The sequence below is a fragment of the Gossypium hirsutum genome, chromosome A05, assembly GCF_007990345.1.
Source record: "Gossypium hirsutum isolate 1008001.06 chromosome A05, Gossypium_hirsutum_v2.1, whole genome shotgun sequence".
In the NCBI taxonomy this organism is placed as follows: Eukaryota; Viridiplantae; Streptophyta; class Magnoliopsida; order Malvales; family Malvaceae; genus Gossypium; species Gossypium hirsutum.
In genome coordinates, this window is record NC_053428.1 from 13559435 (window position 1) to 13585982 (window position 26548).

A 26548-nucleotide genomic window follows, 5' to 3' on the forward strand; every position below is an offset into this window, starting at 1 on the left:
TATTTTTAGATTTTAAAATTTAAGTTAAATTTTTAGCATTAAAAAAATTACTAATTTAATATTTTTTTGGTGAATTACAATAATACATCAAAGCATAAAAAACCAACATGACTAGCACGACTCAAGCCTAGGTCACGCCTAAAACAGTGAACACCTTTGACCATCAGGCCATCACATAGGGTTCATTAATTTAATAAATTTAAATTTAAAAAAATTAATAGTATTAATAATTGAATTTGTCTTTTTAAATCTGAGAAATAGAATGATAAATTCATTTAAGTAAAAGGAGGGGACTAAATTCTATATGTACAAATAAAGTAGGGCTTATAGTATATTGTAACCTAATACTTAATATATAAAATTCAACTTATATTTTAAAACCCTTATCATTTAAATAAAATAATAACAATTTTGTTTTTTTTTCTAAACTTATTACGTGGTATATGTTGAATTTCAAAAATAACATATTTATTAAAAAATAAATATTTTAAAACGGAAACACATGAAATTTTTTAATATTATTTGTGAAATAAAAAAATACACTATTAATATGCCAATACTAATTATTTTCTTAAATTATTATTATACATAAATATATATTCATGTACTTTTAACATGGTTGCATACACGTATAATTATATTTATCCAACATAAAAAGAGATTCATGTATTATTTCTTTAAATGTGTATGATTGACTCCACAATCAAAATTTCATGTATTTATTTGAATTACAAACAAAATTTTAAGTATATAATTACAAAAAAAAAATCAAAAATCATATATTAAATTATACATTAAACTAAAATTCATGTATAATTTTAAAATATATCGCCATAATCATTGGTTTTCGATGCATTAACTTTACACTAGTGACTTTAATTAGTTTTAATTAATATTTTTTTTACCTTAAGCAGTACATGTAACTTTACTAATCTCATTTGTAAAAGCTAAAAGTTCCCAATAAAATATGGAAGAGAGGTGGACCAATTATAAAATTGCAAATCCTGAAAAAAATATTTTTAATAAAATGCATATTTTTCAACTGGGCAATAAGTTTTTCCTTCCACTAAATTTTCCTTTTCCAATTATTTATTTAATGCATGTAGTCCCACTATAAAATTAAAATAAATAAACTTCACAAATATCAATTTTATTTTATGATTTATATATATTTTACATATTATTTATGTTTAATACATATTTTTCATAATTATTTTAAACAAAAAAAATTCAATAGCCCGAAAGAAAATTATCCAACCAAAATAATTAGAAATGCTAAGATAATAAAACTCTTAAAAAATTTAAATTCCTCGTCCCAAAAGATTCTACCCTTCAATTATTCATTTGAAAAAAAAAGATAAATTAATATAAAATCTTGAACGTATAGATAAATGGATTATGTTGGTTCAAATTTCAAAAGATTGTATTTTAGATGAGATCTAATTATCTGGAAAAGAGAACACTCAAATATCGTTAATCCAAAACCAAAAAAATTCAAATAATGAAGCCGCTAAAAACTAAAGGGAGAATATCGTAATTTAAAATGACAAAAATGAAGCCCTTTTTTTGTAAATATGGAGGGACATTTGTTGCAAAGAGTCATTGCCGTTTCAAAATATTAAAAAGTTAAAAACTTGTCCGAAAGAAAACATACTCTCTCTCATCCTTTCTCTCTCTACTGTATCTTTTTAGGGGCAGAGAGAGAAGTGTAGAGAGAGAAAGCAAGGCCACCATAGAAAAAGAAAGAAAAGATTGCCATTTGAGAAATGAGTAAAGCAAAAACCATCTTTGTCTTTCTTAGGGTTTTCTTCAAACTTAAATAAATAAAATAACTAAAATAAACACCCTTTAGACTTAAATTCTTCAACTTCTTTGAACTTAAACTACAAAAAGAAGAAAGAAAGAAAGAAAAAAAAAACCAAATGCAGGTACCCATTTGAGAGTCGATTCCTAGGATCCGATTCCCTACTCCAAGATCTCACCATTTATTCTTGTTCCCTTGTATAAGGTAACTCTTTGATTCTCAATGGATCCAACACTCCTATTTTCACTTCAAATGAAGTTTACTTCTTTCTTGAGTTCCTGTTTTTAGCATGCAATTTGCATTTGGAATTTCTTTATCTTGGATTTCTGTTGAAAATGTTGTAGTTTATTTTAGTAATTGAAGTTGGAGCTTTTTGGTGGAATCAGATCTGGGTTGTATCTGATTTATATCTGTGAGTATATGGGTTTTTCTTTTGGTGCCAAGAGTATATTTTTTCCAGGTGCATTTCTGTTTTCATCTGAGTTATTAGATTGAGATCCACGGTTTATTTTTGGTAAGTTTCGGGTCTAAAATTAGTAGGGATGTTTTTCCCTTAAAGTTGTTGGGATTTTTAATTATCTTTACTCCAACTTTGTTGTTTCTATAATGTTGTTTTCATTTGAAATTTGAATTTTTAAGGTATTGATTTCATCGTTTGATTTGCACATATAGGGTAATAAGTTAAAATTCTAAATCCAAGGATTTTATATTCATTTATATGTTTTACTCTAGCATCTTCGTTGTTGGTTTGAGCTTTAAGGTCTTATGCTCTGAAATTTGCTATTTATGCCAGCAGACATTGGCTACTTGTTTCCCTAAGAAGTATATTTGCGCATGTGAAGTTTTTGGCTCAAAAATTTTGTAAATATTATAGAGTGAAGATGAAACCCGACAGGCTTCTTGATTATGCGGTGTTCCAATTGTCACCGAAACGTTCGAGGTGAGGATATCAATCTATGAATTCAACATTGTTCCTAATTTTCTTTCTATTTATAACATTGCACTCTTTTTTTTTTTGTGTTCCTATGGTCAGATGTGAATTGTTTGTTTCGAGCAACGGGAACTTGGAAAAGCTTGCTTCTGGATTAGTAAAGCCTTTTGTTACTCATTTAAAGGTGGCAGAAGAGCAGGTTGCACTGTCACTTCAATCAATTAAGCTTGAAGTTGAAAAGTGTAAAAATGCCGAGACTTGGTTCACAAAAGGAACACTTGAGAGGTTAGAGATATTCAACATCTGTGGCATTTCTTGTCATTTCATATGGGGAGTTTTACCTTCAAATTTTTATATGATTGGCACCTATTTCCAGGTTTGTGCGATTTGTTAGTACACCAGAGGTGTTGGAATTGGTGAACACATTGGATGCAGAGATGTCTCAGTTGGAAGCAGCTCGAAGAATATATTCAGAGGTATTAATGTGCTTTATCTATAATGTATAGGAGGCTTGCTTTGTTAATTTGGTGCAATGTTACTTCAGAGTATACTGAATCCCGTAACTCTTATGTTTCAGGGGGTGGGAGATCAGCCTTCTGGCGCATTAGGTGGGTTTTATTTTTTATTTTCTCCCATCCTAAATGATTTTCTTTTGATGATTTCATTGTTCGTTCCGGTTTTCATTGTAGATTAAAGTTTGTTTGTATTTGTGTCTCCCTTGTTATTATAATTTTTTTTTTTTTACTAATGCAGCTTTAGTTCCACAAATATTTCACTTCAATATTTTTATTTTATCATGAGCCTTGATGGAGGTGATGGAATATCTTTAATCATGTGGAATCATGTTAGACAATCACTAGTTTTAGCATTTGTGTTTGCTGACATTTTGCTGGTTGTTATTGCTTTTATCAGGAAAAAGATAATGTATTTCTTACTTGGATGCTTGTAGATATCAGGGAATTTTTTTTTCTTGAACTAGTTTAAAGTGTAGCATATCACCGAATGCATTAACAATGAGGATAGGGAAAAATTCCTGTTTTTATACTTCTAAATAATAATATTTAGTATGTTTATCTGTGTCATATTTACTAATGAATTTTAGTGGTTAGGTAAAATCTCAAGTCTGTGATCTTGTTTGATGGGCTTGTAATTGTATCCCTGTTTCAAGTCATTGTTTAAAACTTACGGAGTGTTTTGATAATTTGTAATAGGTGGAGATGATGCAGGAACAATGGCAGCTGCTGATGCAACAAAGTAACTCCGTTTCTCTTTTTAGGTTTTACAGATCTGTGATGGCATAATTTATTTGGCTAAATTGTGATTTGTTTAAACTCGTGGATGATTGTGACATCAAATACTGCTGCATGTACATCATTGTTAAGTTGATTTCTGTTGAAACTTTATACCTGCTATACATTGTCCATGCTTTAGGCATGGGAGGGATTCACAGTTGGGTCCTTCTCAATTGATTCATGATGACATGCTATGCAAGGGTGGCCTTCCTTTCCTAGCATTAGGAAGTTTGGAGGTCTCTTAGTAGAACTTGTATTGCGAATAGAAACTATTTAGGTCTATGTTAGTAGCACTTGGGTGTCAGTTCTGATGCAGCTGTGTTAAATATCAGTGTGCTCAACTTTTTTGGAAGTTTTTCCATGTTTGGAGGGTCCTTGGAGTTATATCTCTATACCTATGTCTGGACATGTGTCGGACAAAGGTTCTTCAAGAAAAATGAAGAGTCAAAGCAACATAGATGAAATGATTAATTTAGCTATGCAGAAAATATTATTTAGCTATGCAGAAATTGGACAGTATTTAATATTGCCTGGGTCATTGCATGTTACTCGTGGCAATGGAGTTACTCGGAGTGTCCAAAACGTATCATGCAAAAGCAGTTATTATTGCTATTGGATCTTCCATTGGCTTCATCACCTATGCTTTCTAATTTGCTGCTTGTATTTCCAATTTACACAGGAAGGAGCTTTTAAGAGCTATTGATGTGCGTCTTATTGCAGTACAGCAGGACTTGGCAACAGCTTTCACTCGTTCATCTGCAGCTGGTTTTAACCCTGACACTGTGTCTGAACTCCAACAATTTGCAGATCGGTTTGGTGCTCATTGCTTGAAGTAAGAACCTAGAAACCCTTTTCAAGGATATATTGTGGTCTCTTTTTTTTTTTTTTTTTTTTTTTCTGCCTCTCAAGTCTGCTAGTTTTCATGTTAGGTAGGGTGCATTATAGTAAGTGGGGCTTGGTTAGAGTGTGGTATTTGGTCTTTGTCCAGCTGTATATCTCTTATGGTAAATGCCATCTTTTACAGTGATTTTATACTGCATATTAAAGGTGTGGATAGGACAATGTGAAATGGGACGATGTTTCTTTTGGTGTGCTCCCATTTTTCTACCAGCTTTGTTTTATCTGCTGGATTGTGGTAATTAAGAAGGAAATGTAGATAAAAAACCGTGTTATGTATTGAGTTGCTTGAAATATAAGAAAGGAGGTGGACAATCCTAGCCATTAGATCAAACAAATTTCCTTCTGCCCCTCTTTGGTTCCTACCAAACATAGTGTAAAGGATTTTACTGATGTTCATACATTTTCCATTGAAGTATAGAAATTGCACAAGGCATGAGCCTTCTCTTTGAGTATTGAAGAGGGAAAATGAGCTGTTCAATGCAGAATTAAATGTTGATTCAAGATTTTCCTTCTCTTAAACCATTTCACCACTCTATCTGAGTTGTTACATGCATCTAGTTACAACCATGGTAGTTTCTTTATTTTTTTAAATGTTTGGATTTTCTAGATCAAAAGATATGGTAGCATGGTTTTACTGTCCTTGTTCTGGGTCTAGCTTTGTTGCATGCCAGACTTGTCTAGCTGTTTTTAAGTTATAATCTCCGTTAGTTGCCTGAAATAGTATCATCTAACTGCCAAGCTATTTTGAAAATGAGATCATACCATGTGCTTTTTTGAAGGTAACCTTGGGCTGATTTGATGTCCTAAAATGATATCTCGTCTGTATTATTATTTTCTCTTTCTATTCATTTTCATTAACTGATCTAAGTAGCATGTTCTTCAACATGGGGTTAATTTAAAGATGATTGTCTTTGGTTTGTTTGGGAGCATTGGGTTCCCTTGCAAAGTGGATTATTTTGTGAAAACCCAAGTAGGTTAAAGGACTAAGTTATTAACAGTGGCAAAGCCTTTGTTTTTTTTTCTTTTCTTTTTTTTTTGGGGGGCGGGGGAGGGGAGCAGAATTAAGTTGTATATTTTTATGATAGCAAAAATGCAATTTCACCATTTTAATGGCTTATTTCTTTATAATTTTTAAAGGACTAAATCAATTTTTTATCATTTTTTGGGTGCCAAAGTGCAATTTTTCCATATATTAATTTAAAATTTTATAAATTATGAAGGGGCTAAAAATCAAATTTTCCATTTTGCTTGCCTGAGGGGAGCTCATCAGGTAACAAGGGCAGGCCATGCTTGCCTTGATATCTTCGCAAGTTGCCTGATATTTTGCTTAACGATTTGTAATTTTGCCTTATGTCCTTATTGTTAACCACAAAAGTGGGCATCAGAAATTAGTGAGATATGGTCGGTTTTTTTTTTAGAAAAAGAAAATTATAGTAAGAAAATGTTGGTAATAATTACTCATGTAAAAGTTTTTAATACTTGTGACAGTGAGGCTTGTACCAAATTCATATCATTATGCCAGAGAAGACCAGAACTGATTGGCCCATGTCAATCAGGTATTAATGATCAGGTGGTTCGAGCCTCGTGGGGATCTGACATGTCAATCGATGACCTCGATGAAGACCAAAATGGGTTCCATGTTAATAGTAGGCCCCACAAACCTTGCCAAAATATGCACCAAGAACAACAACTACAACCAACCACAAAGCAGACCCAGCACCATATAGACCAATCAAAGCTAGCCACATCTCAACAGCCAAACCCTTCAAGTACTTCACAACAAAGTTCTCACGCTGAAAACAAGGAAGAAGAGAAGAAAGAGGAAGGGGTGACTGAGTCATCACCTAGTCAAGTCAGTCAACCGACTAGGCGGCTTAGTGTACAGGATAGAATCAATCTCTTCGAGAATAAACAGAAGGAGAGCTCAAGTTCTGGAGGCAAACCCGTTGCTGTTGGCAAATCTGTTGAACTGAGAAGACTTTCATCTGATGTATCAGCTGCTCCTGCAGTTGCTGAAAAGGCGGTGTTAAGAAGATGGAGTGGTGTGAGTGACATGAGCATTGACTTGGGTAATGATAAGAAGGATGGTAACCCAGATAATAGCCCTTTGTGCACACCCTCCTCATCTTCAGTGTCTCAAGGTAAAAACAATGTGTTTCAAGGCTTATCAGATGATACAGAACAAAAAGATGAAAAGGGTTTGAGTGACAAGGTTAATTCAGGTAAAGTGGAATCCACGAGTGGTCCTAATAAAGCAGCTGGTTCTGGGTTGAAAGATCCAGGAGAACTGCACTTGCAGGTTGGTAATCTTTTGGGGAAAGAAGAGGGTGTCGGGTTGAAGGGGTGGATAAATCAGAAGGATCAACTGGGATCACAGAACGGCCAATATCAGTCTTTTACAAGTAAGTCTGAGCAGGTTGAGCTGGATGATCAAGTTGCTTCTCAACAGAAGGTTAAGGGTTCCTTAACAGGAGAGAGGAGAGGTTTGGAGGTGCAGTCTCGAGTTTTTCCTGATAAGGCTGTGTTTGTGGGGGTTAAAAACCAGCTCACTCAGTCACAGGTTGGAGTTTTTGCAGATGAAGTGGGGGAGGCTACACCTGAGGGTGAATTAAAGAATAGAGTAGAGGCTCAAAACAAAGAACAATCAGTAAGAAAAGTGCGCCTTAGGGCTCCAGGTCACTCCCGAACATTATCGGCGCAGTTTGAAGGTGGTATTGGATTAAAAACAAAGGAGGCTCAGTATAAAAGCAGTGAAGGTGATCAGTACACTACTCAGCCACAGCTGCAGTGGAGATCTTTTACTGGGGAAGTTGAGGAAGTGGGAACAAAAGACATAGCATCAACTGAGAAGCAAATAAGCAAAATCGAGGGTTCTGGAGTGCCTAAGATGAAGTTTAAGAAACAGGTTGCAGTAGGATCTGAACAGAGCAAGAAGTCACAGGGTAGGAGGGAAGAAGGTGGTTCTGTTTATGCAAATAACAAGTCTGTTCCTGGTAAAAAGGTTCTTGAGAATGAAGAGAGTTTAACTACCCCAATGGCTTCAGTAGATCAAACTCCAAGGATAAGGCAGACTAGGGGAAACCAGGAGCTGAATGATGAGTTAAAAATGAAGGCAAATGAACTTGAAAAGCTTTTTGCAGAGCACAAACGTCGGGTTCCTGGTGATCAATTAAGTTCTGCAAGGAGAAGCAAGCCTGCTGATGAGCAGATTGAACAGGAAGGAAGCTCACAGTACAACAAGCCTGTGGCAGTAGATGTATCTCCTCTGCAGTTGCCTGACAAAAACTCAACATCTGAATCAGTGGGGAGCTTGAGTAATATTGCTAACTTTTGTACTCCTCCTACAAAGATGGTCAATAACCAGGACTGTGCTCATAGTTTGAGGCAGGATTTCTCTAGTATCAGCTTTTCAGGTGACTCTAGAGGAAAATTTTACGAAAAGTACATGCAAAAGAGAGATGCAAAGCTGAGGGAAGAATGGAGTTCAAAAAGGGCTGAGAAGGAAGCCAAATTGAAGGCTATGCAAGATATCCTTGAGCAAAGTAGAACTGAGATGAAGGCCAAGTTTTCTGGTACTGTTGATAGACGGGCTTCTATATCTAGTGCTCGTCGACAAGCAGAGAAAGGGAGGTCTTTCAATTTACGGTTGCAGAGGGAGCAGGTATTTCCTGTTGCTGTTAATGTTTTTGGGAAATAAATGCTAAAAATTCATAACTGGTAGAACTGGACCTTCATTTTTAAGTTTCGAGGATCTGAAAAACTTCTGATTGAATATTTATTACTAATTTTGATAAGGTTATGCATTTGGCAGCATCCAATAAGTTCAATCCAGAGCGAAGAGGATGAAGATCTTCCTGAGTACTATGGACAGGATAGATCGTATAACGAGGCATCTTTACTTGATGGTTCTTCCAGGAGCTCCAACACTAAGAAGCTTTTGCCCAATAGAAATGCCTCTCTATCCACTCCTCGCACCACAGCAGTCACAGTTCCACGCTCAGCAGCTAAAGTTTCGAATCCCAGTTCTGGAAGGCGAAGAGCACAATCTGAAAATCCTCTTGCCCAGTCAGTTCCCAACTTTTCTGATCTCAGAAAAGAAAATACAAAGCCCTCTTCTGGAGCTGGCAAGGTGACGAGCCATTTCCAAGCGAGAAACTATGCTCGTAGCAAGAGTAATAATGAAGAGATTGCTCTTGGCAAGGATGAACAGTCTCGACGGTCTCAGTCCCATAGGAAAAGCTTCGCTGGTCCTGTAGATGTTTCAGATGTGCCAGCCTTGAACTCTGATGACATAGGTTTGGCACCTTTGAAATTTGATAAAGAGCAGATGGGCCAGAGCTTCAATGACAAATCTCTGAAGAATGAGGAAGCAAAGCCTTTCCTCTGGAAAGGTAATGGTGTTGGTCCTGGTGCTGGAGTAAAAACTGCAAAGTTCAAAGCATCAGAGACATTTGCGACTCCAAATGGCGAAGAATCCGATGAGCCAGAATTTGAAGCAGATGATTCTATGGATATGGCCAATGAAGACGAAGAGGACGAGCTTGAAACTATGGCTGTTGATGATTCTGCTGACATGGAAAATGGAAGATCAAGACTGAGCCAGGAATCAGATAAATTAGATAATTCGGGGTCGGAGATTTGTGATTCCTTGAGGTCTCCTTCTCAGGTTGACCCTGCATCAGTTGCCGAACTGCCTGCTCCAATGCTCACTACATTCCATACTGCAGTATCCCTGCAGGAGTCACCAGGAGAAAGTCCCGTGTCCTGGAATTCACGCATGCACAATACATATTCTTATCCCCAGGAGACTTCAGATATTGATGCCTCCATGGATTCCCCAGTTGGGAGCCCTGCATCTTGGAATTCTCACCCTCTTGCTCAAACAGGGATGGATGCTGCTCGAATGAGAAAGAAATGGGGAAGTGCTCAGAAACCATTTCTTGTTGCTAATGCAACCCATAATCAGCCACGTAGGGATATGACAAAAGGGATCAAAAGGTTATTGAAATTTGGACGAAAAAGCCGTGGGACAGACAGTTTGGTGGACTGGATATCTGCTACAACTTCTGAGGGAGATGATGACACTGAGGATGGCAGGGATACTGCAAGTCGTTCATCCGAAGACTTGAGGAAGTCGAGAATGGGATTTCCGCAGGGCCACCCTTCTGATGATGGCTACAATGAAAGTGAACTGTTCAATGATCAGGGTAACTCCCATTTTTCCTTAATACTTTTATCACCTTGTTCTTACTTGCTTAATAGTATATTCATGATTATCTGTTAATTATTTCGAATCCATTGATTGCATATGCATGGCTCAATAATTATTATTCTAATAAATGAATTGCTCCACACCACCTACTTTTATGGAAGATTTTAGCTTGTGATGCTTTATCAAAATTGGGCTGGACACAATTGCTCTGGACTTTCTACTTGTAGAGAATAACCTGATTATGCTTGTTCCTTCTCCCTGCTGCAATTTCCCCATTTCTTTGTTGCATATATGAAACCGATAAAGTAGAATCATATTAATGGTCCCTTGCAGTTCAATCCTTACGTACTTCTATTCCAGCAGCACCTGCGAACTTCAGATTAAGGGAAGATCATTTGTCAGGAAGCTCCATAAAAGGTGACTCCTTATTGATGTCAATCTAGTCAATAGGATATTTCTCTTTCTTGAATCTACTTTATGTCAAACAATTACCATCCTCTCATAGAATGTTGATAACATATTGGAGAATCTGTTATGCATATATGGATGACGCTTTTGATTTGTTTATTATGCTGAACCCATGATATGAATTTGTAAATGGTATACCTAAACCGGCAACAATTTTGCAGCACCGCGATCATTCTTTTCACTCTCATCATTCCGAAGCAAGGGTAGCGACAACAAGCCTAGATAAAAAATCCCATGTTGAAGAAACTCCAGGACAATAATTGTTGGACTCATCATAAAGAGTAGGGTAAAAAGGAATATATATATATTATATATAATGTAAAAGATACAGATGGGACACGGTGAAGCATAGAGGCCTTCTTCATAATTCTAGTAAGTTTTCTATTGTTGTGTTGAGATATATGTTGTATATTGGTATCGCCTATGGCATAAAGTAAATCATTGTGATTTTGGTAGTCCAGTCCAGAATGGAGCCAGAGGCATTCTTTTTTGTCCTTCTTTTTTATTTTTTTTATTTTGCTCTTGCCTTGTGAATTGTGATGTATATCTCTTTGTTAATCAAGAGTTATTGACAATGCGGAGTAAAACATTACCACTTTTTCTCTTATTATTTTTCTTGGTAAAATGAAGCCGTAATCTGAAAATATGCTCGGATTCGAACAAAACCTTTCCTTTTGTTTTTTTCTAAATATGCTCAATAATTAATCCTTTGTGTTTTGTAGGTTCAATAAGGGGTGAATATTAATTATAAGTTTTAAAATTACTTCATACTCAAGGGGTTGAATCTTGGATTTCACTATTAGGGTAGATGTCACAATACTATTTGCAATCGAAAATTGATGGTTGCAACTTTGAATAAAAGAATATATGATTACATAATAACTATACCATACAATTCATAGGTTGAATTTTATAAGAAATTATGAGGCCATAAAAATTCTATTCTCGTAAGACTAAAAAAAGTGTATATGTTTACTAGAGCCCTCATCATATTGGAAGTCTGCAACTGACATCAATTTCAAGGCTGAGAAAAGAAAAAATAAAAATAAAAAATCGATTTAAATTGTTTTTTATTCACAATAAAATATTAAATATTATCTAAACTGAATTGAATCTTATTCTGCCCCCCAAAAAAAAGAATGTTATTTTTTATTTAATATTTAAAAATTCTGATCCAAACCATTGAAAATGGGCTAAGTGCAATTTGTTTTCAAATGTTGAAACAAATGATGAGTTTAGAATTGAGTTGGTGTTTCCGTATCCTTTAAATTATGTACCAAAAAAAACTAATTATCCAATTATGCAGTATCTAAATTTACAAAAAGAAATCTAATAATATTAAATCCTATTCAATAAATCCAAAAAGAAATCTAATACTATTAACTCTGAAAAAAAGCTTAGCTATTTTTTCTACTAATTTTCTTTTTCTAATAAAAAACCCCTATTGTTTTTTTACTTTTACCTCTCTTTCTCTCTCCTTTTATTTTTTGCCTCTTTAAGTCGTGTCGGACCATCGACCGTTTCCTGTGCTTCAGATCGTTGAAATCGAGGAGAAAATCCGAAGATCCATATTCTATAATCAGGTACTCGTTTAACGCCACTTACTTTTTGTTCATCAATTCCTGAATATGCTTATAATTATTTGAAAGGAACCGTTCGTTTTCTTAGCAATGCTGTGGAAAATTTTGAGGGGATTAGAATTTTCTTTTTCATCTACTATATTTCTGGATTTTTTTTTTGGAATCCCGGGAAAAATGATATTAGTTTGTTAGATCGTGATGATATAGATTAGATGGGTTGTCTTTGGGCACATTAATGTCCTTTTGATTAGAAAAGAAAAATTGGCTTCATCTTGCGTTGGGTCGATTATGAGAGTTTAGTGAATATTAGGATTATAGAAGTAAGTGTTACAAGAAGTTAATGTTTTTTGTTTGGTTAATTTTCATTGTTTGTAATGATATTTGTTGGACTGAAGATTGCTGTGTTGTCATCATTTTGGTGGCTAGTTGTAGCATTAAGATTTGAGAACCATATTATCAAAATATAGTCGATTGGTATTTGTGGCATCTATATACTTTTTTAAAGAAATTGGAATATTATATTATGTAATTTGGGTTTTAGTTCTGACTTAGATTGAGTTTTGCTTTTCAATGTCTAATCAGGGTGTTAATTTGCTTCTATATTAGTTTGAAGGGACTTTGTCTTAGCTGAGAAATAGGGGGGTAAAGATGGTAAAGATGACAACGATTGCCCGTGTTACTGATGGTCTGCCTCTGGCGGAGGGACTAGATGATGGTCGTGATCTGGTAGATGCTGAAATGTACAAACAGCAAGTTAAGGCTTTATTTAAGAATCTCTCCAAAGGCCATAATGAGGCTTCAAGGATGTCTATTGAAACCGGCCCATATGTATTCCAGTATCCTTTGACATAAGTCCTTAGCTATATCATTAAAGGCCATAATGAAACTTATTTGTGCATGAATCTCAGTGCCTTTTTTGGTTGTAATGCGTCTGAGTTTTACTGTTACCTTTGACATAAGTTCTTAGCTATATCATTGAAGGACGTGTTTGTTACTTGACAATGTGCGACCGATCTTATCCTAAGAAACTTGCCTTTCAATATCTGGAAGACCTCAAGAATGAATTTGAGCGTGTTAATGGAGCTCAAATTGAAACGGCTGCCAGGCCTTACGCCTTTATAAAATTTGGTAGGCTCCTTTTTTGTATGTTTTGGCCTTTTCTGCTTCTTATCCAACTAGTATTTCTTCTACTTTGTTTTGTGCTGCTTCTCTTACTAGGCTTGATATTATAGTTTCTTTGTCTTTAAGACACATTCATACAGAAGACAAAAAAGTTGTACCAGGACACCCGTACTCAACGGAATATTGCAAAGTTGAATGACGAACTCTATGAAGTTCACCAAATAATGACTCGCAATGTACAAGAAGTTCTCGGTGTTGGTGAAAAGTTGGACCGTAAGATATTCATTTTACCTTTCAGAATTACTTAAGTCTCTCTTACGAGTTGTGTTTGAATTAATGATGCACCATGATGAATGCTGAATTTTACAATCATGAGCTAGGTAACTGTGTTTTAGTATTTTAATGCATTGGTACTGCATCTACTGGTTATAAGGGGGGGGGGTGAACCTGGTAGGCAAGACCAGCCTGTTGCTTCTATATCTGGTTCTACCTGCCCCGCTTTAAAATTTGTAAATTACCCTCAATTAAGTAATACATGTTGGAGCATTGACTAAAAAAACTGGATGATTTTAGTTCTTTGCATTTTATATATTTGTTTTTAGAATTACATTCAATGTTTCTTGTATCAGTGTATGTGCTGGTTTTGTAATTTGTTCCTTTGGTTGTCACGGGTCAGATTTAGCTATTCATAAATTTTTGATTTGAATTAATCATGCTAAAGCTTGCTTTTCTGGTCTTTGCTTCTCATTGGGTATTTCTGGATTTGTATATCAGTTCACATTATGCTCATTAATGTTAAGGAACTTGACTTCTAGTATTCTATTCTCTACTAGCAATTGGCATATGGTACAAGGGAAAAGTTAATTATGTTTATATCTTTTACCTACCTTAGCTTACTTGTAACTCTTGCCATAAAATTGAAGTCACCTAATCGTTTTTCTTCTTCCTGATGGTTTATATTCTGTCTCCCTCTTCTTTTTCACTGGCTGATTAATTGTATTTTTGCCTAATTAAGTGTGAATTTCACTTTCTTTTTTTGCGAATAACAGAGGTCAGCCAAATGTCCAGTCGTTTGACATCAGAATCTCGCATATATGCTGACAAGGCAAGAGATTTAAATAGACAGGTTAGTTTTTCTGTTTTTCTGTTAGGACATTAGCTTTTGCCTTTAACATTTTCAAGTTACTTTAAGGTTTGCTGCAAAGTCTTATTGTTCTTGCTAGAACATAGGCAATTTATTATCAGTGTCACAATGTGACTCCCAGAGCTGAAGTGGTATCTTTGGATAAATGGGGGGAAAAAGTTTGTTTGCGGTGTGGAATGATTTCACACAAGTATTTCTTTGCTAAGATCCGTTGTGATGTTTGAATGTTCCCACCCCGTAAAAGAATCATAATGGGGAATGGATTTAGCACCTAAATGTGGTTTGAATGAAGTTTCCTTAGTCAAGTACCACGGATAAAAGATGCTTTGAAATGAAGGTCTCTTTAACAAGACCTTGATTCAAAAGTTTGTTATATGTTTTCTTTTGCTTGTAGGCTTTGATTCGAAAGTGGGCTCCTGTTGCCATTGTGTTGGGAGTTGTGTTCCTCCTCTTCTGGGTGAAAGCAAAGTTATGGTGATTCAACTGTGATCCATAGTGTTAAGAACTCATCAGAATTTCTTGGGTTTCTCTGTTGCTGAGTAGCCTCTTATCCACACCCAAGACCAAATATTGGAGTGCATTCCGGTTTTTATTCATCTTACAATTCGCCTCGTAGGTACAATTACAAATTTGCAATGTGGAATTGTGTGAAAGGGAGCATATGTTCAAAACAAAAACTATTCTTTCTATATGTAAAAGCCAGAATACAACATCCAAATCGGGAACTTTAAAGGTATTAACCTATTCACTTTGTCCAAGGTTTTAGATAATTAACGTGCTGAGCCACCACCTGTTTGTACTACCTATATTTGAGATGGAAAACCCAGATTTTTCTTACCTTGATGGCGTATTTCAGTGTTCCAATGACATGCTTAAGCTCCCATCAGCTGCGGATGGCCTTTTTATTCAAGGCGAAGTTAGTCATTATGAGTAGTAATTTTTACATTCAGATTGATGACAAAAGGCTAATACTTAAACTAGTACAATATGGGCAAGTAAGCCTTGTATTCAAAAAGGTGGTAAAAAAGCTTTCTATAAAGTTATGAACGAAGTTGTGGAAATATTAAATTGTTAGTATTCAATTTCAGTATTTTTTTTTAAAAATTATAGGTTAAAATAAAATAAATACTTGGAAATTTGAAGTAAATAGTTTGATTGATAAAATGGTGGCTAAAGTTAGATTAAAATGTAATATATATATTGATGTATTTGTCCAAATTACCTTGGCATATCTCCAAGAAATTTATCTTATAATGATCCAATTCTATCTCCATCTCCATCTCCATCTCCATCCATCACGATCCTCCTCTAATGGCAAATTTTTGTCCCTGTTGAGAGGGCAAAAAATGTACTAAAAAAGTAGACGAGAGTTTAAGACAAGTAGTCTGTGAAATCCAAATGTTTTGCAAGAAGCAGAAACTTTTTTTAGGCTTTTAGCATTAGATATGGCAACTTTCATATTTTATCACCATGAATTTTTCTTAAACTAGAAGCAGAAACTAGATTCTGAATAAAAACATTTGCGTTAGATCACCTGCGCTTGTACTTCTAAAGCTAGAAACATCTTTGTTAGCTCATGGCTTTGCTAAAAAACCTGGCATTAGCATACTATTGTTTCCGTTTCCATACTGAACCAATGCGAGACATTAGTTCACCATGGTTTGGAGGTGACTCATGCTCTTAATGGTAGATTTGTTAAAAAACAAGAAGCTAATCTGTCATAAAAAGAATTGAATAAGGTTCCTTGCCATTCATCTGTTCCAAGGAATGGTTCTACTTCAGGAATTGAAAAAACCGCTACTCTAAGCACTGTCGGAATATAAATGAAATGTCTACAATTTATAGTACCTGTGAAATGTACTTTTTTGAGAAGACGGGATTCAATTTCAAACACATCTTAATATAGAAAATAGACACACCAACTAAGCCAAGTACTCTAGTGGTACAAACTTAGTTATACATATACCAAAACTTGGAAATTCTAGGATTTTAGATGGGGAAACTGCACACCATTGTAAACCGTTTGGTAATGAATTGGCACCATGGCAGCTCAAGTATTGGCTTTCAAACTTATCAAAAATTAACCGAACTGCTTTCACCAACTGATGCTGAACTGTCTGCAAAATTAGCTTTACAGGTTCTTCCACTGGGGATAGCTTGAAGCAGAGGGGCTCTAGAGTTAGTATAAGATGATAGTGCAGAGAACATGTTATGTATTCCCAACAGAGTTGCTTTTATTCCCACCTAGCTCCATAGGAGAATTTGTGATGCTACTGACGGAGCTCAATTGGGGGCTAGCTGGACAGCCCTCTGGGTTACAAGCATTTAGTGCATGAATAGCACCTGAGCTCAGTTGGGGACTCATGGGAGTCCTTTGATTCATTTGTTGTGGGCTGGCCTGTTGCTGGGCCTGCAGTTGCTGAGGTTGCTGGTTCAATTGTGAAATTCCAATGGGTGATGGTGAGCCTACCTGTGAAGGTGAAACGACAGCCTGTAGTGGTGAAGTTGTTTCTTGCTGCTGCTGCTGCTGCTGTGGCTGCTGCTGCTGTAACTGCTGCTGCTGCAGCTGTTGTTGCTGATGATGCAACTGCTGCTGCAACTGCAACTGCTGCTGTTGTTGTTGCTGCTGCTGCTGCTGCAAGTGCAACTGCTGCTGTTGTTGCTGCTGCTGCTGCAATTGCAACTGCTGCTGCTGCTGCTGCTGTTGCTGCTGGTTCATGTAAAGGTGGTTCATCCCAGGCATCATTTTTGGAGGACCCATGGACCCCATAGGATTCCTTTGCATCGAACTAATGTTACCCTGGTTCAGATTTTGGCCCAGCATAGAAAGACTAGCAGAACCTGGATGCATCTGTCTGGGTCCAGACATTCCAGCTATGCTTGATTGAGGACCGCCTAACATGTTTCCTCGACCCATCCTAAATTTTGAAATCAGAGCAGCTTGAGACGATAGTGCTCCAGACCGAAACTGCTGGGTTAACGCATTGGTAATATTTGCACCTTGAAGATTAATTGGATTTTGACCCACATTTCCCATGCCAGAAATACCAGTCATTGGAGCTGATATTCCTGTTCCACTCATTCCCCTCACACCTCCAATACCAGTGGCATTGCCTATGCTCCCAGGCCTGACCATGTTTCCCATACCTACAGCTGCACTTATCCCCATCATTTTCCTCTGCATTTGCTGCTGCTGCTGTGGTTGCTGCTGCTGCTGTTGCAATTGCCGCTGCTGCTGCTGCTGTTGCATCATCTGAAGTTGGAGAGCTGAAGATTTGTTGACCATTTGATTGTTGAACTGCATGTTTGAATTCTGCCCAATGGCATTCAAGTGTGAGAGAGGATTTGATCCAAGCATTATTGGTGATCTCTGGAACTGCTGATGCTGTTGTTGAAGCAAGGAGTGTTGACTTTGCTGCTGCTGTTGTGGTTGTTGTGGCTGTTGATGTGGTGGTTGTGGATCTAGTTGCGATGGCCTTGCAGGCATTGAAGCCCCAGACAGAAGTCCTTGAGACATCTGTAAGGCCTGAGGGTTTCCAGGAGGTAACATCCTTGTGTTTCCTAGAGCACTCGAAGATGGATTTATAGACATATTGTTACTGCTATTCTGCTTTGCCACTTCATTGGTTGCCTGACCTGCAACATTTTCGGCATACTGCTGCATATCGGATGCAGAATTGTTGGGAAATGTTACAGTAGAATTTGGTTGACTGCTCGAGGCAAGCACACCTGTTGGTTTTGCCTGAACATCATCTTCCACAAGGTGATGTCCTTCACGCACCATCTGCATGAACAAGTTCAAATAAAATGGAAGCAAAATCATAATTGTAACCTAAAAAATCTCAAACCCTGAATATCAAAGACTGTTCAGCTAACATACCAGTGAACAGAACTGTGCTGCAAGCAAGTCTGCCATGTGCTGTTACAGGATTTAATGAGGTGAACATGTCAGAACAACAATGAACTCACTCTTGCATGGATAAGAAAAGTAGAAGATATAAAGGTTTAATTGTACAAACTTCAAAATGCAGTGTAGCAGATGTTCATAGTATTGTTATGATTATCCCTTTAGCTTAATATTAAAATACCAGCCTAAGAGAAACATTCTATAGAAAACAAGGCATAACTGACAGTCCTTGTCTTCTCAACATAGTTAAAATCCGCATCGGAGTTTAAACAGAACACAACGTAGGCTCCAAAAGGGAACATGAGTCAAAAAGAACATGGTGCGGAATATCTAAATTCACAGGAAAGTGAAGTTAGATTTGTTGACGGTTAGACCCTGATAATCTCCAGGATGAGCAAATGAAAACTAACAATAAGTTGAATGAGCACCAAAGATAATATGTTTTCAAGACACCAGTAAGCACCCAGAAGCACCACAATCAAAATTTAGGAGAGGTGAGTGTAGAAAGAGGGAAAAACTAGCAAAAAACTCAAATAAATTACTGGCAGAGATTTGCTTTTACCACCCAGGGCCAGACAGTTTTTAATTGTCTAAAAGGCATATTCATCTTTCAGCAACAAGTAAACTCACAGTATTGGGAAGCGTAGGAAGATGAGGAATATGATCCTCTACACTAAGAATATCACCATCATCTATGTATCCATAAAACATTGCTATGGTCCCATCAGTTGGTTTCTCAGACATAATCATTCTAGTTCTTGCCCTAGGAACTAGAGAAACGAGATTCCCTGTTAAAGCAGAGCAAAGTTAAAAGCAAGGGAAATGAACTGTAAATATTTTTGAAGGACCAGAACCTGACAAATAGCAAGAAAGCAAACCTTGAACAACACGCTCACCCTGCACAAAATTCAAGATTCTTGTCTTATAGGTATTCACACTGCCACCAAAAAGTGATTTTGATAATGGCTTCGACTCGTCTTTGAAATCCTCGTTACTGGAAAAATTGCTTAGAAAGGCTGATACTAGTTGAGGAGAATGTGTGCTGGGTTTCCGGACATGATACTCATCAGCCTTGTTCTTTTTTCTGTTGAGTTGACACCTGCAATTGGAACCGTAACATGAATAAAGCCGTCTATACAACTTTTAACAGCAAATGTCAAGACATGAATTTTAGTTCTTGAAAACAACGAACAACATAACCAAGCAGGTGCCTACTTTCATGTTATGGAATTCACTGTCCAGCAGGACAAATTAAAAAAAGCAAGTAGAGCAAGTTTCATATAAAGAAGAGGTAGCACTAGCCTGCTGTAAAGTTTGAAAGGATGATGCTAACACTATATACAGCATGGAAACACAAACTTACTTTTTCCAAGGCTAGAAATCAATCAAAAAACTCCAATGGATAAATAATTCATTGGCATCATACCTCATAGTTACAATTTCAATCTTTGAGAACCTTTCAAGCACTGATTGATCAGCCGAAGGTGGGGTTCCAACAGAAGGACTGCTAGCGTTTAATGGAACACTAATATTGCTAACACTTGCAGGAGATCCAACCGTATTGATTGCAGGGGTCTTAGGGAGGGAATTAGATCTTCGCTTAGCAACAGCTTGAGCCTGGTGCTGCCGTTGCATAGAATCATTTGCACTTGAAGTCAGAGATGGGGTACCTCCAACAGCAGGTACTGAGTTAACAGCTCCCTTCTCCTTTACAGTTGCTCCAAGGGAAGTGGTTGCCGCAACAGGTCCAAAGTGAGGTCCTACAGGACCACCTAAAAATTCCCCAGATTTTGCTGATAACGGAGATTGAGGCAAAGCCCCACCTGATAAACGTGGACTTTGCACTGATTTCCTTTTCTGGAACTGTTCTTCTTTTCTCGCATCTTTCTCAACATGCTGATTAATATTGTTCCAAGGTGTTTGAGAGAAACCAGGTCTTGCAAATCCATGGAATGATCTTGGTTGAAGCCTCTGCTGTGGGTCCAAATGGTTTGCATCAGCTTCCCGGTTGAGCTCAGAGCCATCCAACTTGTCAGTAGGATCAAATGGCTCTTCCTTGGCACTGTATCTCAATGCTTGCTGTCCTGCAGCAAATGGCATTGCACCAGCCTCCTGATTCAAAACCCCTTCAAAAACCTGCTGAGGATACTTCTGCATGCCCGCATTTGCATACTGAATTCCTCTAGCCATTGATTGCTGGGGAAGTAACATATTCTTCCAGCTCATATCCTGTCCATGCAGGCCATCCATATGTGTCCCAACTTGATGCCGTGGAATCCCATCTGGTCCAACAGCATTAAGCCTAGTTCTTTTACTAAGGCCAGATAGGGGTGACATTGGACCATCTGCATTCTCCCGCTTCCCAAGAAAAGAAGCACCAGAGTTTATGCTGTCAGCATATGACATTGGCATGTCCTGCCCAACAGGGGAGGCAGCTGATGCACTGACAACAGAGCTAGATCCATGATCCTGCATGCTTCTAGAATTCATAAGCCCCATTGGATACCTTGGTGACTGAGATGACATGGGAAGTGCAGAAACAGAGGAATCTTGCACAAAAATTTTAGGCCTTAATGCCAAAATATTGCTTGAACCAATATTTTGAGGAATCAGATTTTCCTGTTGTAGCATCAAACTCCCTGAAACAATTCCAGCCTCTCTCAACCTGCCAACCTTCTTGGCATTGAACTTACTAGTAGAGGTGACTGTAACTTCTGGAGTTTGCCTCAATCTCTTTCTCCGCAAACTACATGAAGCAAGGTCAAGCTGCAATTCGGTAATGGTTAAGAAAGACACAAATGGATGCTCAAAGTAGAAGAAATACACATTACTTTCTGAACTTATTACCTTAGTTGGAACAGGGTTAGTACAAAGTCTGTCCAGTTTGGGGGTAGGATCTAAACAAAGTTGTGGTTGCAAAGCTTTCAATATCCGAGACTCCGCTTCCTGCAGTCAAAAAGAATTAAATGCATAAATTCTTTGCAACATGTAAAGCAGCCAACTTCGAAATAAGGGAAAGCTGTCTGTATGTACCATTAAATCACCATATGTCCATGAATTATCTGAGCTCAATGGAATATCCTTCACTACATTCTCCAAAGACATCTTAAGGCACACTTTATTGATGATAGGGGATCCATCAATAGGTGGGGTGTTAGGTCCTTGTTGAGGTGTAACTTTCCGGTAATCACGCACCTTAAAAAGAAAAAAAACATAAATTTTAAATATGATTACATTATATTCCCAATATCTATGATCTAATAGTTACAGATGGCAAGTATTTAAATAAGCACAAACCAATACACCCAAAGCTCTCTCTCAGGTACACCAACAAACAAGTCAAAAGTTAATTGAGCACAAACTAACAAAGGTGGGAAACTAGATAGAGAAGGGAAAAAAAAACAGTAGAGATGGTGATCTTGTGAGTAATTTGTGAGAACAATCTTTGTCACAGACTGCACTATGGGCAGTTTAGGTGAGTGAGACTTGCTTTTGTACGTGTTAAGACATGTAGTAACTGGAAGGAAGTGGCACAGATTCAATGGATGGCCTAGAATATGAAGTACGACAAATTTATAACTCACCTCACATACAAGCATTCCATCAACATATTTGCAAGGTATATCATCCAAAATATCTCCTGGCAATCGGCCAGATTCAATTGCCTACAAGCACATTCAGAAACAATTGAGAGAACTTGAAAGTAGAGCTTCTGGTTAGAGGAAAAATTTTGGTAAAAGCAAATTGGAGTAATAATAACAGTGCAGTTTCAAGGAAATATCAAGTAATAGCCCCATTAAATTAAGACAAAATTCTTCCTAAACCCCCAATGATTTCATTTCTCAAACCAAGTTCTGAGAGATGGGTGGGTTAACTCGACCAACAAACAAATCAAAATCACAAAGATTCGATTTGGATGTCACTTTTACTACTTGCTTTTTGTCTTTTCCTTTTAACTTAGGTATCGGTAAAAAAATTAAAAGTAAATAGTAAAAAGCAAAATCATAATTGACTAGACATGAATAAATGGCTAAAATGTAGCAAATTTTCCATCATGCTTAAAAAATCGAAAAGACCATGGTTTCTGCATCAATGAAAGTCCTTTTTCCCCCTAAAAATATATTGTTCTGGTGGATAAGAAGAATTTTTTTCAAAATATCAAAATTAAGAAACAAGCAAACTTAACATTTTTCGAAGGTCAATTTCTCCTATCTTTTGAAGAATACTTATGAATGAGTGAATCCCAGGCAAAATAGCTGAGGGTTAAGTCAGGTTGCCAGGCAACAAAGAACCATGGCCAGGTATCTTTGAACAATGCTTCCTCAGATCATTAAAACCGAACATGGTCACAGGACAAACCACTAGTCACCCACCATTTACAGAAAATTGATGCAAAGAATGAACTATAACATGGAAAACGGAGATCATGCTACCCCACCCACCAAGGCTCAATGAAGGTAAGACAAATTTCTTTGCCAACCACATCAAAGACCTTTGTTGATCAAACCATGTAAATTGAAGATTTCTCCGATGTGGACTCAAACATATTTGATTAAAAGACCCCAACTTACAACAACATAGGAAAAACAATGAAGATGAAAGATAATTTCAAATAGACAGAAACTGAAAACTGAAAAATATATACATTCCATTAAACACTTACTGAGAAGAGAGTTTCAGAGGACCTATCATATGGATGCTTTGGAGCATCTGGAACAGTATGCAAAGCCTCCTGAAAATTCAACAATTGCTTTAACTTAAAGTGACTTGCAAGGTAGAAACAAAAGAATCTGTCATTTTAGCAAACAAAAGATAGAACCTCTTGGGGCTTTCCGATAGAATAGCCATCTGGGTAAAGATTCAAGGTGAAGGAAATCTCATGATCTGCAAAAACAAGGAAGAACAAACAAACCAACGCACAATTCAAACATTATCAACTATCTGGAGGGCAGAAAATGAAAACAAAACCCAAACTACTTTTGAGGTATTGAGTCTAACCTGCAGGAACACGAACCGTTTCATCAGAATTAATTGATTGAAACACCCCAGGAACACGCTCAACGCCTTCAACATCACCCTAGACAGATCAACACAAAAAAATCCATATAATCAGACAATATCACAAAAAAGAAAAGAAAAGAAACTAATTTATTTTCTCTATTCCTCCTCTAATTGTGGGATGTGAATCAAACTAAGAAATTATACTAAAATCAGAGCTTATACCAATTATTAAGAAAATTAAGAAAAAAAAGTTAAAACTATACAAACCTTAACTACAGTACCTATTTTATTAAACACTTCAGCAATTCAATATATCCCTAGCTTCTACTTCGATCACCAACCAATAAGTAAAAATCTAGTTATACAGAATAAAAGTACAATTATAATGATTGTATTTTTTAAAAAAGTGAAAGTGGTAGCAGCAGCAGGATCTGTTCAGCGAAACAAAGAAACAGACGCGGAATTATCCTTCCATCAAGATTTCTCCTTTTTAACAATAGTTTATTTTTCTATCAACAACGTAAAGAGCCAATGGGTAAATATAGAAATTACCTGGAGCTTTCTAGGCCGTGAGCTCTCTTTAGAATTCTCGGAGACAACATCAACTGAAGCCTCCGATTGAAGACAAGGCTTAGACTTGTACCTAGTACCGGTTTTTGAAACCTTAAACGAAACACCCATGTAAAAACTATTATCTACTGTATCAGAATTAAACCATGAGAAAATTGACCTTCAAAGGGTTTTTGTTTGGATCAAGAGAAAATTAGGAAAATATTGAGACTTCACACAATTAGGAGCCCAGATTGCGTTTTTCAGTAAATATTCGAGAAAAAAAATATTAACAAATTCGTAAAAAGAAAAACTTGATGGGTATTAATGAAATACTATAAGGACGTGTTTGGATGAGAAAAAAACCAAGGAACTTAAAGGAAGACAATTTTTGGGGGAAAAAGAAAGAAAGAAAAAACCCAAAGTGAAACAAATGTTAATAAGTTCTCCTGATGCGACCAAACAGTTTCGAAACTCAGAATCCTTTCTGAGAATCCCAACTTAGAAACTGTGTTAAAAAGAGCAATTGGATTTTATGGGAAAGACAAAGAGATAGACCTTGGTCCGCTTCTGACTTATACCCGAACAAACGACCCGATTTTACATGAATTTTTCATACTCAAGCCCAACCCTTTTCAATAATATTGATTTTAGTTCAAATGAATGGAGAAGAAATTCATTCTACTACTTTCCATCACTTGTGGATAATTTTATTTCTATCTTAGTTTCGATAAATTACATATTTTTTATACTAGAGCTTTTATCTTACGCATATACGTCATATGTCGTAGCTCAAAATTTATGGTTATTGTGCACAGAATAATTTATAAAGGTCAACTTATTAAATAGACTCATTTGATCTACATAAATTGATTTAATTCATAAAATTCGTGGAGAAATTTTAGTATAAATTCTAAAAGGATAAAATTGTGTAGAGTTTAATTTTTTTAATTGTAAATAGACTCCAATCTTATACCATTGATTTTGGGGAGTTCAACTATAAATAGAGATTTTTCTATTCTTTGTTACTTTTCGATTAGAGTTTGCTTCCTCTATATTTCAGTGCCTTAGAAAAATTCTATGAGGATCCTCATTTTATAATAGCTAGGCTAACTTAGGCACATTTGAAGCGAATGGATCGTCTAATACCGCATGGATTGCGAGATAAAAGGTCTAGTCTCATTACATATACAGGTGGAAATCATATATTTAGAATAAAATCGTATTACTTTTAATTTGATTTTTTATTTTAACATTATACATATTTCATATATTATTATGATTAATTATTTTTAAACTATATATTTCATTATTTATTATATGTTATTTTTTTAAACACGCATCTATCTTCTAAATTTATTATTTTTACATACATATGCGTGTGCTAAGATTTCATAAAATTTAAAATTTTAATTAAAATATATAAAATTAATCATAAAATTCTAATTTTTTTAAATAGTTAAAAACTTGTTTCATCTTTCTTTGAATTCATTTTTTTAATGATAGATCATTTTTAACCTTTTGATATAAGTAGGAGGAAATTTCTCTTCAACTCATTCGAACCCACGTCTTTTTATATTGACAACAATGTTCATGCAATTTTAAATAAATAAATAAATGTGTTTACATTACAGTTTTTTTAACACTTAGTACTTCACATTTTAAACATTTATTTTCACATTAAAGTAAATTACTATTCTATTCCTTGCCTTTTTAAATTATATTAGATAATTTATTTTAAGCATAACTTAATTATTATATGTATATTACAAATTTATATGACTTTTTTTCAATTAATCTTTCTCGTAATATTTTTCATAATAAACTTCTTTTTATTACTTTTAATTATAATAATTTTTCATAAAAATTTAAAAATTAAAAACTATATCACACATTGGAAGTTAATTCAATTAGGCACTTTATTTATATTTTAAAATAATGTGAGATTTTTAGGGTTTAGAGAAAAATTATTTGTGACAAAATAATTAATTCTTCATAATTGTATAAATTATAATTGAAGTAATTAATAATCAATGTTGCAAATATATAATTTAAGAAGTTATCAGATTCTACAATTTCATTAAAGCTTTTTTTTTTGAAAATGAAAACATATTTTTATTTCACCATAAAATTACATACACTATTTATTGCAAATATATTATTAATTTCTGTTTTCTTGATATCAAACCTAAACATTTTAAAATAAAAAAATTAATTAAGTCTATAACTCAATATTAACCCGTGCACGCCGGTATGCAATAAATTGCTGATATAATTACAATAATAAAAATTTTTCATATTTCATAATTGTATAAATTATAATTAATAATTAATGTTGCAAACGTAATTTATGCATATAATTTAAGTTATTATCAAATTCTACCATTTCATGAAAACATATTATTTAATTTCCCATAAAATTACATACATTGTTTATTGTAATTATATTATTAGTTTTTGCTTTGTTTTTTATATATATATATAATTACAAGAGGAAGTGCTACTAGTACAATTCAAACTCAGACCACACTTGGAGTAGTGAACAACTTACTTATAAGGCCAACATACGGGGTTCATTAATTTTTGTTTTCTCAAAATCAAATTTAAACATTTTAAAATAAAAACTTAATTAAGTCTA

At 35.5% G+C, this 26548-nt stretch overlaps 3 protein-coding genes across 12 annotated transcripts; 2 read left to right on the top strand and 1 right to left on the bottom strand.

Moving 5' to 3' along the window:
• Positions 1–1598: 1598 nt before the first annotated feature.
• Positions 1599–11214, top strand: LOC107958375 (uncharacterized). Of its 7 annotated transcripts, none has more exons than XM_016894135.2 (11): positions 1599–2008; positions 2598–2744; positions 2838–3020; positions 3112–3211; positions 3313–3343; positions 3947–3989; positions 4707–4859; positions 6416–8588; positions 8739–10134; positions 10473–10556; positions 10769–11214. In XM_016894135.2, exons 2-11 carry the CDS (start codon positions 2686–2688, stop codon positions 10831–10833), a joined length of 4287 nt encoding a protein of 1428 aa, XP_016749624.1. In that variant the 5' UTR covers positions 1599–2008; positions 2598–2685; the 3' UTR covers positions 10834–11214. The 7 variants fall into 7 exon arrangements, with proteins under 7 accessions (XP_016749624.1, XP_040969454.1, XP_016749623.1 ...); XM_041113520.1 differs by having other exon boundaries at positions 1605–2008; positions 10500–10556; XM_016894134.2 differs by having other exon boundaries at positions 1605–2008; positions 2601–2744.
• Positions 11215–12000: 786 nt separating this feature from the next.
• Positions 12001–15290, top strand: LOC107958374 (25.3 kDa vesicle transport protein). Of its 3 annotated transcripts, none has more exons than XM_016894129.2 (6): positions 12001–12190; positions 12794–13023; positions 13155–13315; positions 13436–13582; positions 14359–14435; positions 14848–15290. In XM_016894129.2, exons 2-6 carry the CDS (start codon positions 12836–12838, stop codon positions 14929–14931), a joined length of 657 nt encoding a protein of 218 aa, XP_016749618.1. In that variant the 5' UTR covers positions 12001–12190; positions 12794–12835; the 3' UTR covers positions 14932–15290. The 3 variants fall into 3 exon arrangements, with proteins under 3 accessions (XP_016749618.1, XP_016749620.1, XP_016749622.1); XM_016894131.2 differs by having other exon boundaries at positions 12010–12190; positions 12770–13023; XM_016894133.2 differs by having other exon boundaries at positions 12010–12190; positions 13200–13315.
• A 921-nt stretch (positions 15291–16211) lies between these two features.
• LOC107958373 (protein PHYTOCHROME-DEPENDENT LATE-FLOWERING) lies at positions 16212–24628 on the bottom strand. 2 transcript variants are annotated; one of them, XM_016894128.2, is made up of 12 exons: positions 23914–24628; positions 23359–23437; positions 23180–23244; positions 23024–23092; positions 21945–22025; positions 21394–21555; positions 21208–21306; positions 19787–21126; positions 19257–19459; positions 18991–19148; positions 18334–18372; positions 16212–18237 (listed from the first exon to the last, which is right to left on the bottom strand). In XM_016894128.2, exons 1-12 carry the CDS (start codon positions 24040–24042, stop codon positions 16663–16665), a joined length of 3999 nt encoding a protein of 1332 aa, XP_016749617.1. In that variant the 5' UTR covers positions 24043–24628; the 3' UTR covers positions 16212–16662. The 2 variants fall into 2 exon arrangements, with proteins under 2 accessions (XP_016749617.1, XP_016749616.1); XM_016894127.2 differs by having other exon boundaries at positions 19239–19459; positions 23914–24588.
• Between the last annotated feature and the right edge of the window lie 1920 nt (positions 24629–26548).

What these genes read in the sequence shown, in the direction of transcription:
- LOC107958375 (XM_016894135.2), top strand. Translation starts at nt 2,686, where the DNA reads ATGAAACCCGACAGGCTTCTTGATTATGCGGTGTTCCAATTGTCACCG. An exon ending in TTGTCACCGAAACGTTCGAG is followed by an intron (nt 2,745 to 2,837) that starts GTGAGGATATCA and finishes TCCTATGGTCAG; the next exon opens with ATGTGAATTGTTTGTTTCGA. An exon ending in TGAACTGTTCAATGATCAGG is followed by an intron (nt 10,135 to 10,472) that starts GTAACTCCCATT and finishes GGTCCCTTGCAG; the next exon opens with TTCAATCCTTACGTACTTCT.
- LOC107958374 (XM_016894129.2), top strand. Translation starts at nt 12,836, where the DNA reads ATGGTAAAGATGACAACGATTGCCCGTGTTACTGATGGTCTGCCTCTG. An exon ending in TGTTGGTGAAAAGTTGGACC is followed by an intron (nt 13,583 to 14,358) that starts GTAAGATATTCA and finishes TGCGAATAACAG; the next exon opens with AGGTCAGCCAAATGTCCAGT. An exon ending in CAAGAGATTTAAATAGACAG is followed by an intron (nt 14,436 to 14,847) that starts GTTAGTTTTTCT and finishes TTTTGCTTGTAG; the next exon opens with GCTTTGATTCGAAAGTGGGC.
- LOC107958373 (XM_016894127.2), bottom strand. Translation starts at nt 24,042, where the DNA reads ATGGGTGTTTCGTTTAAGGTTTCAAAAACCGGTACTAGGTACAAGTCT. An exon ending in CCTCTGAAACTCTCTTCTCA is followed by an intron (nt 22,026 to 23,023) that starts GTAAGTGTTTAA and finishes ATGTGCTTGTAG; the next exon opens with GCAATTGAATCTGGCCGATT. An exon ending in ATTGAAATTGTAACTATGAG is followed by an intron (nt 19,460 to 19,786) that starts GTATGATGCCAA and finishes TTCCAATTGCAG; the next exon opens with GTGTCAACTCAACAGAAAAA.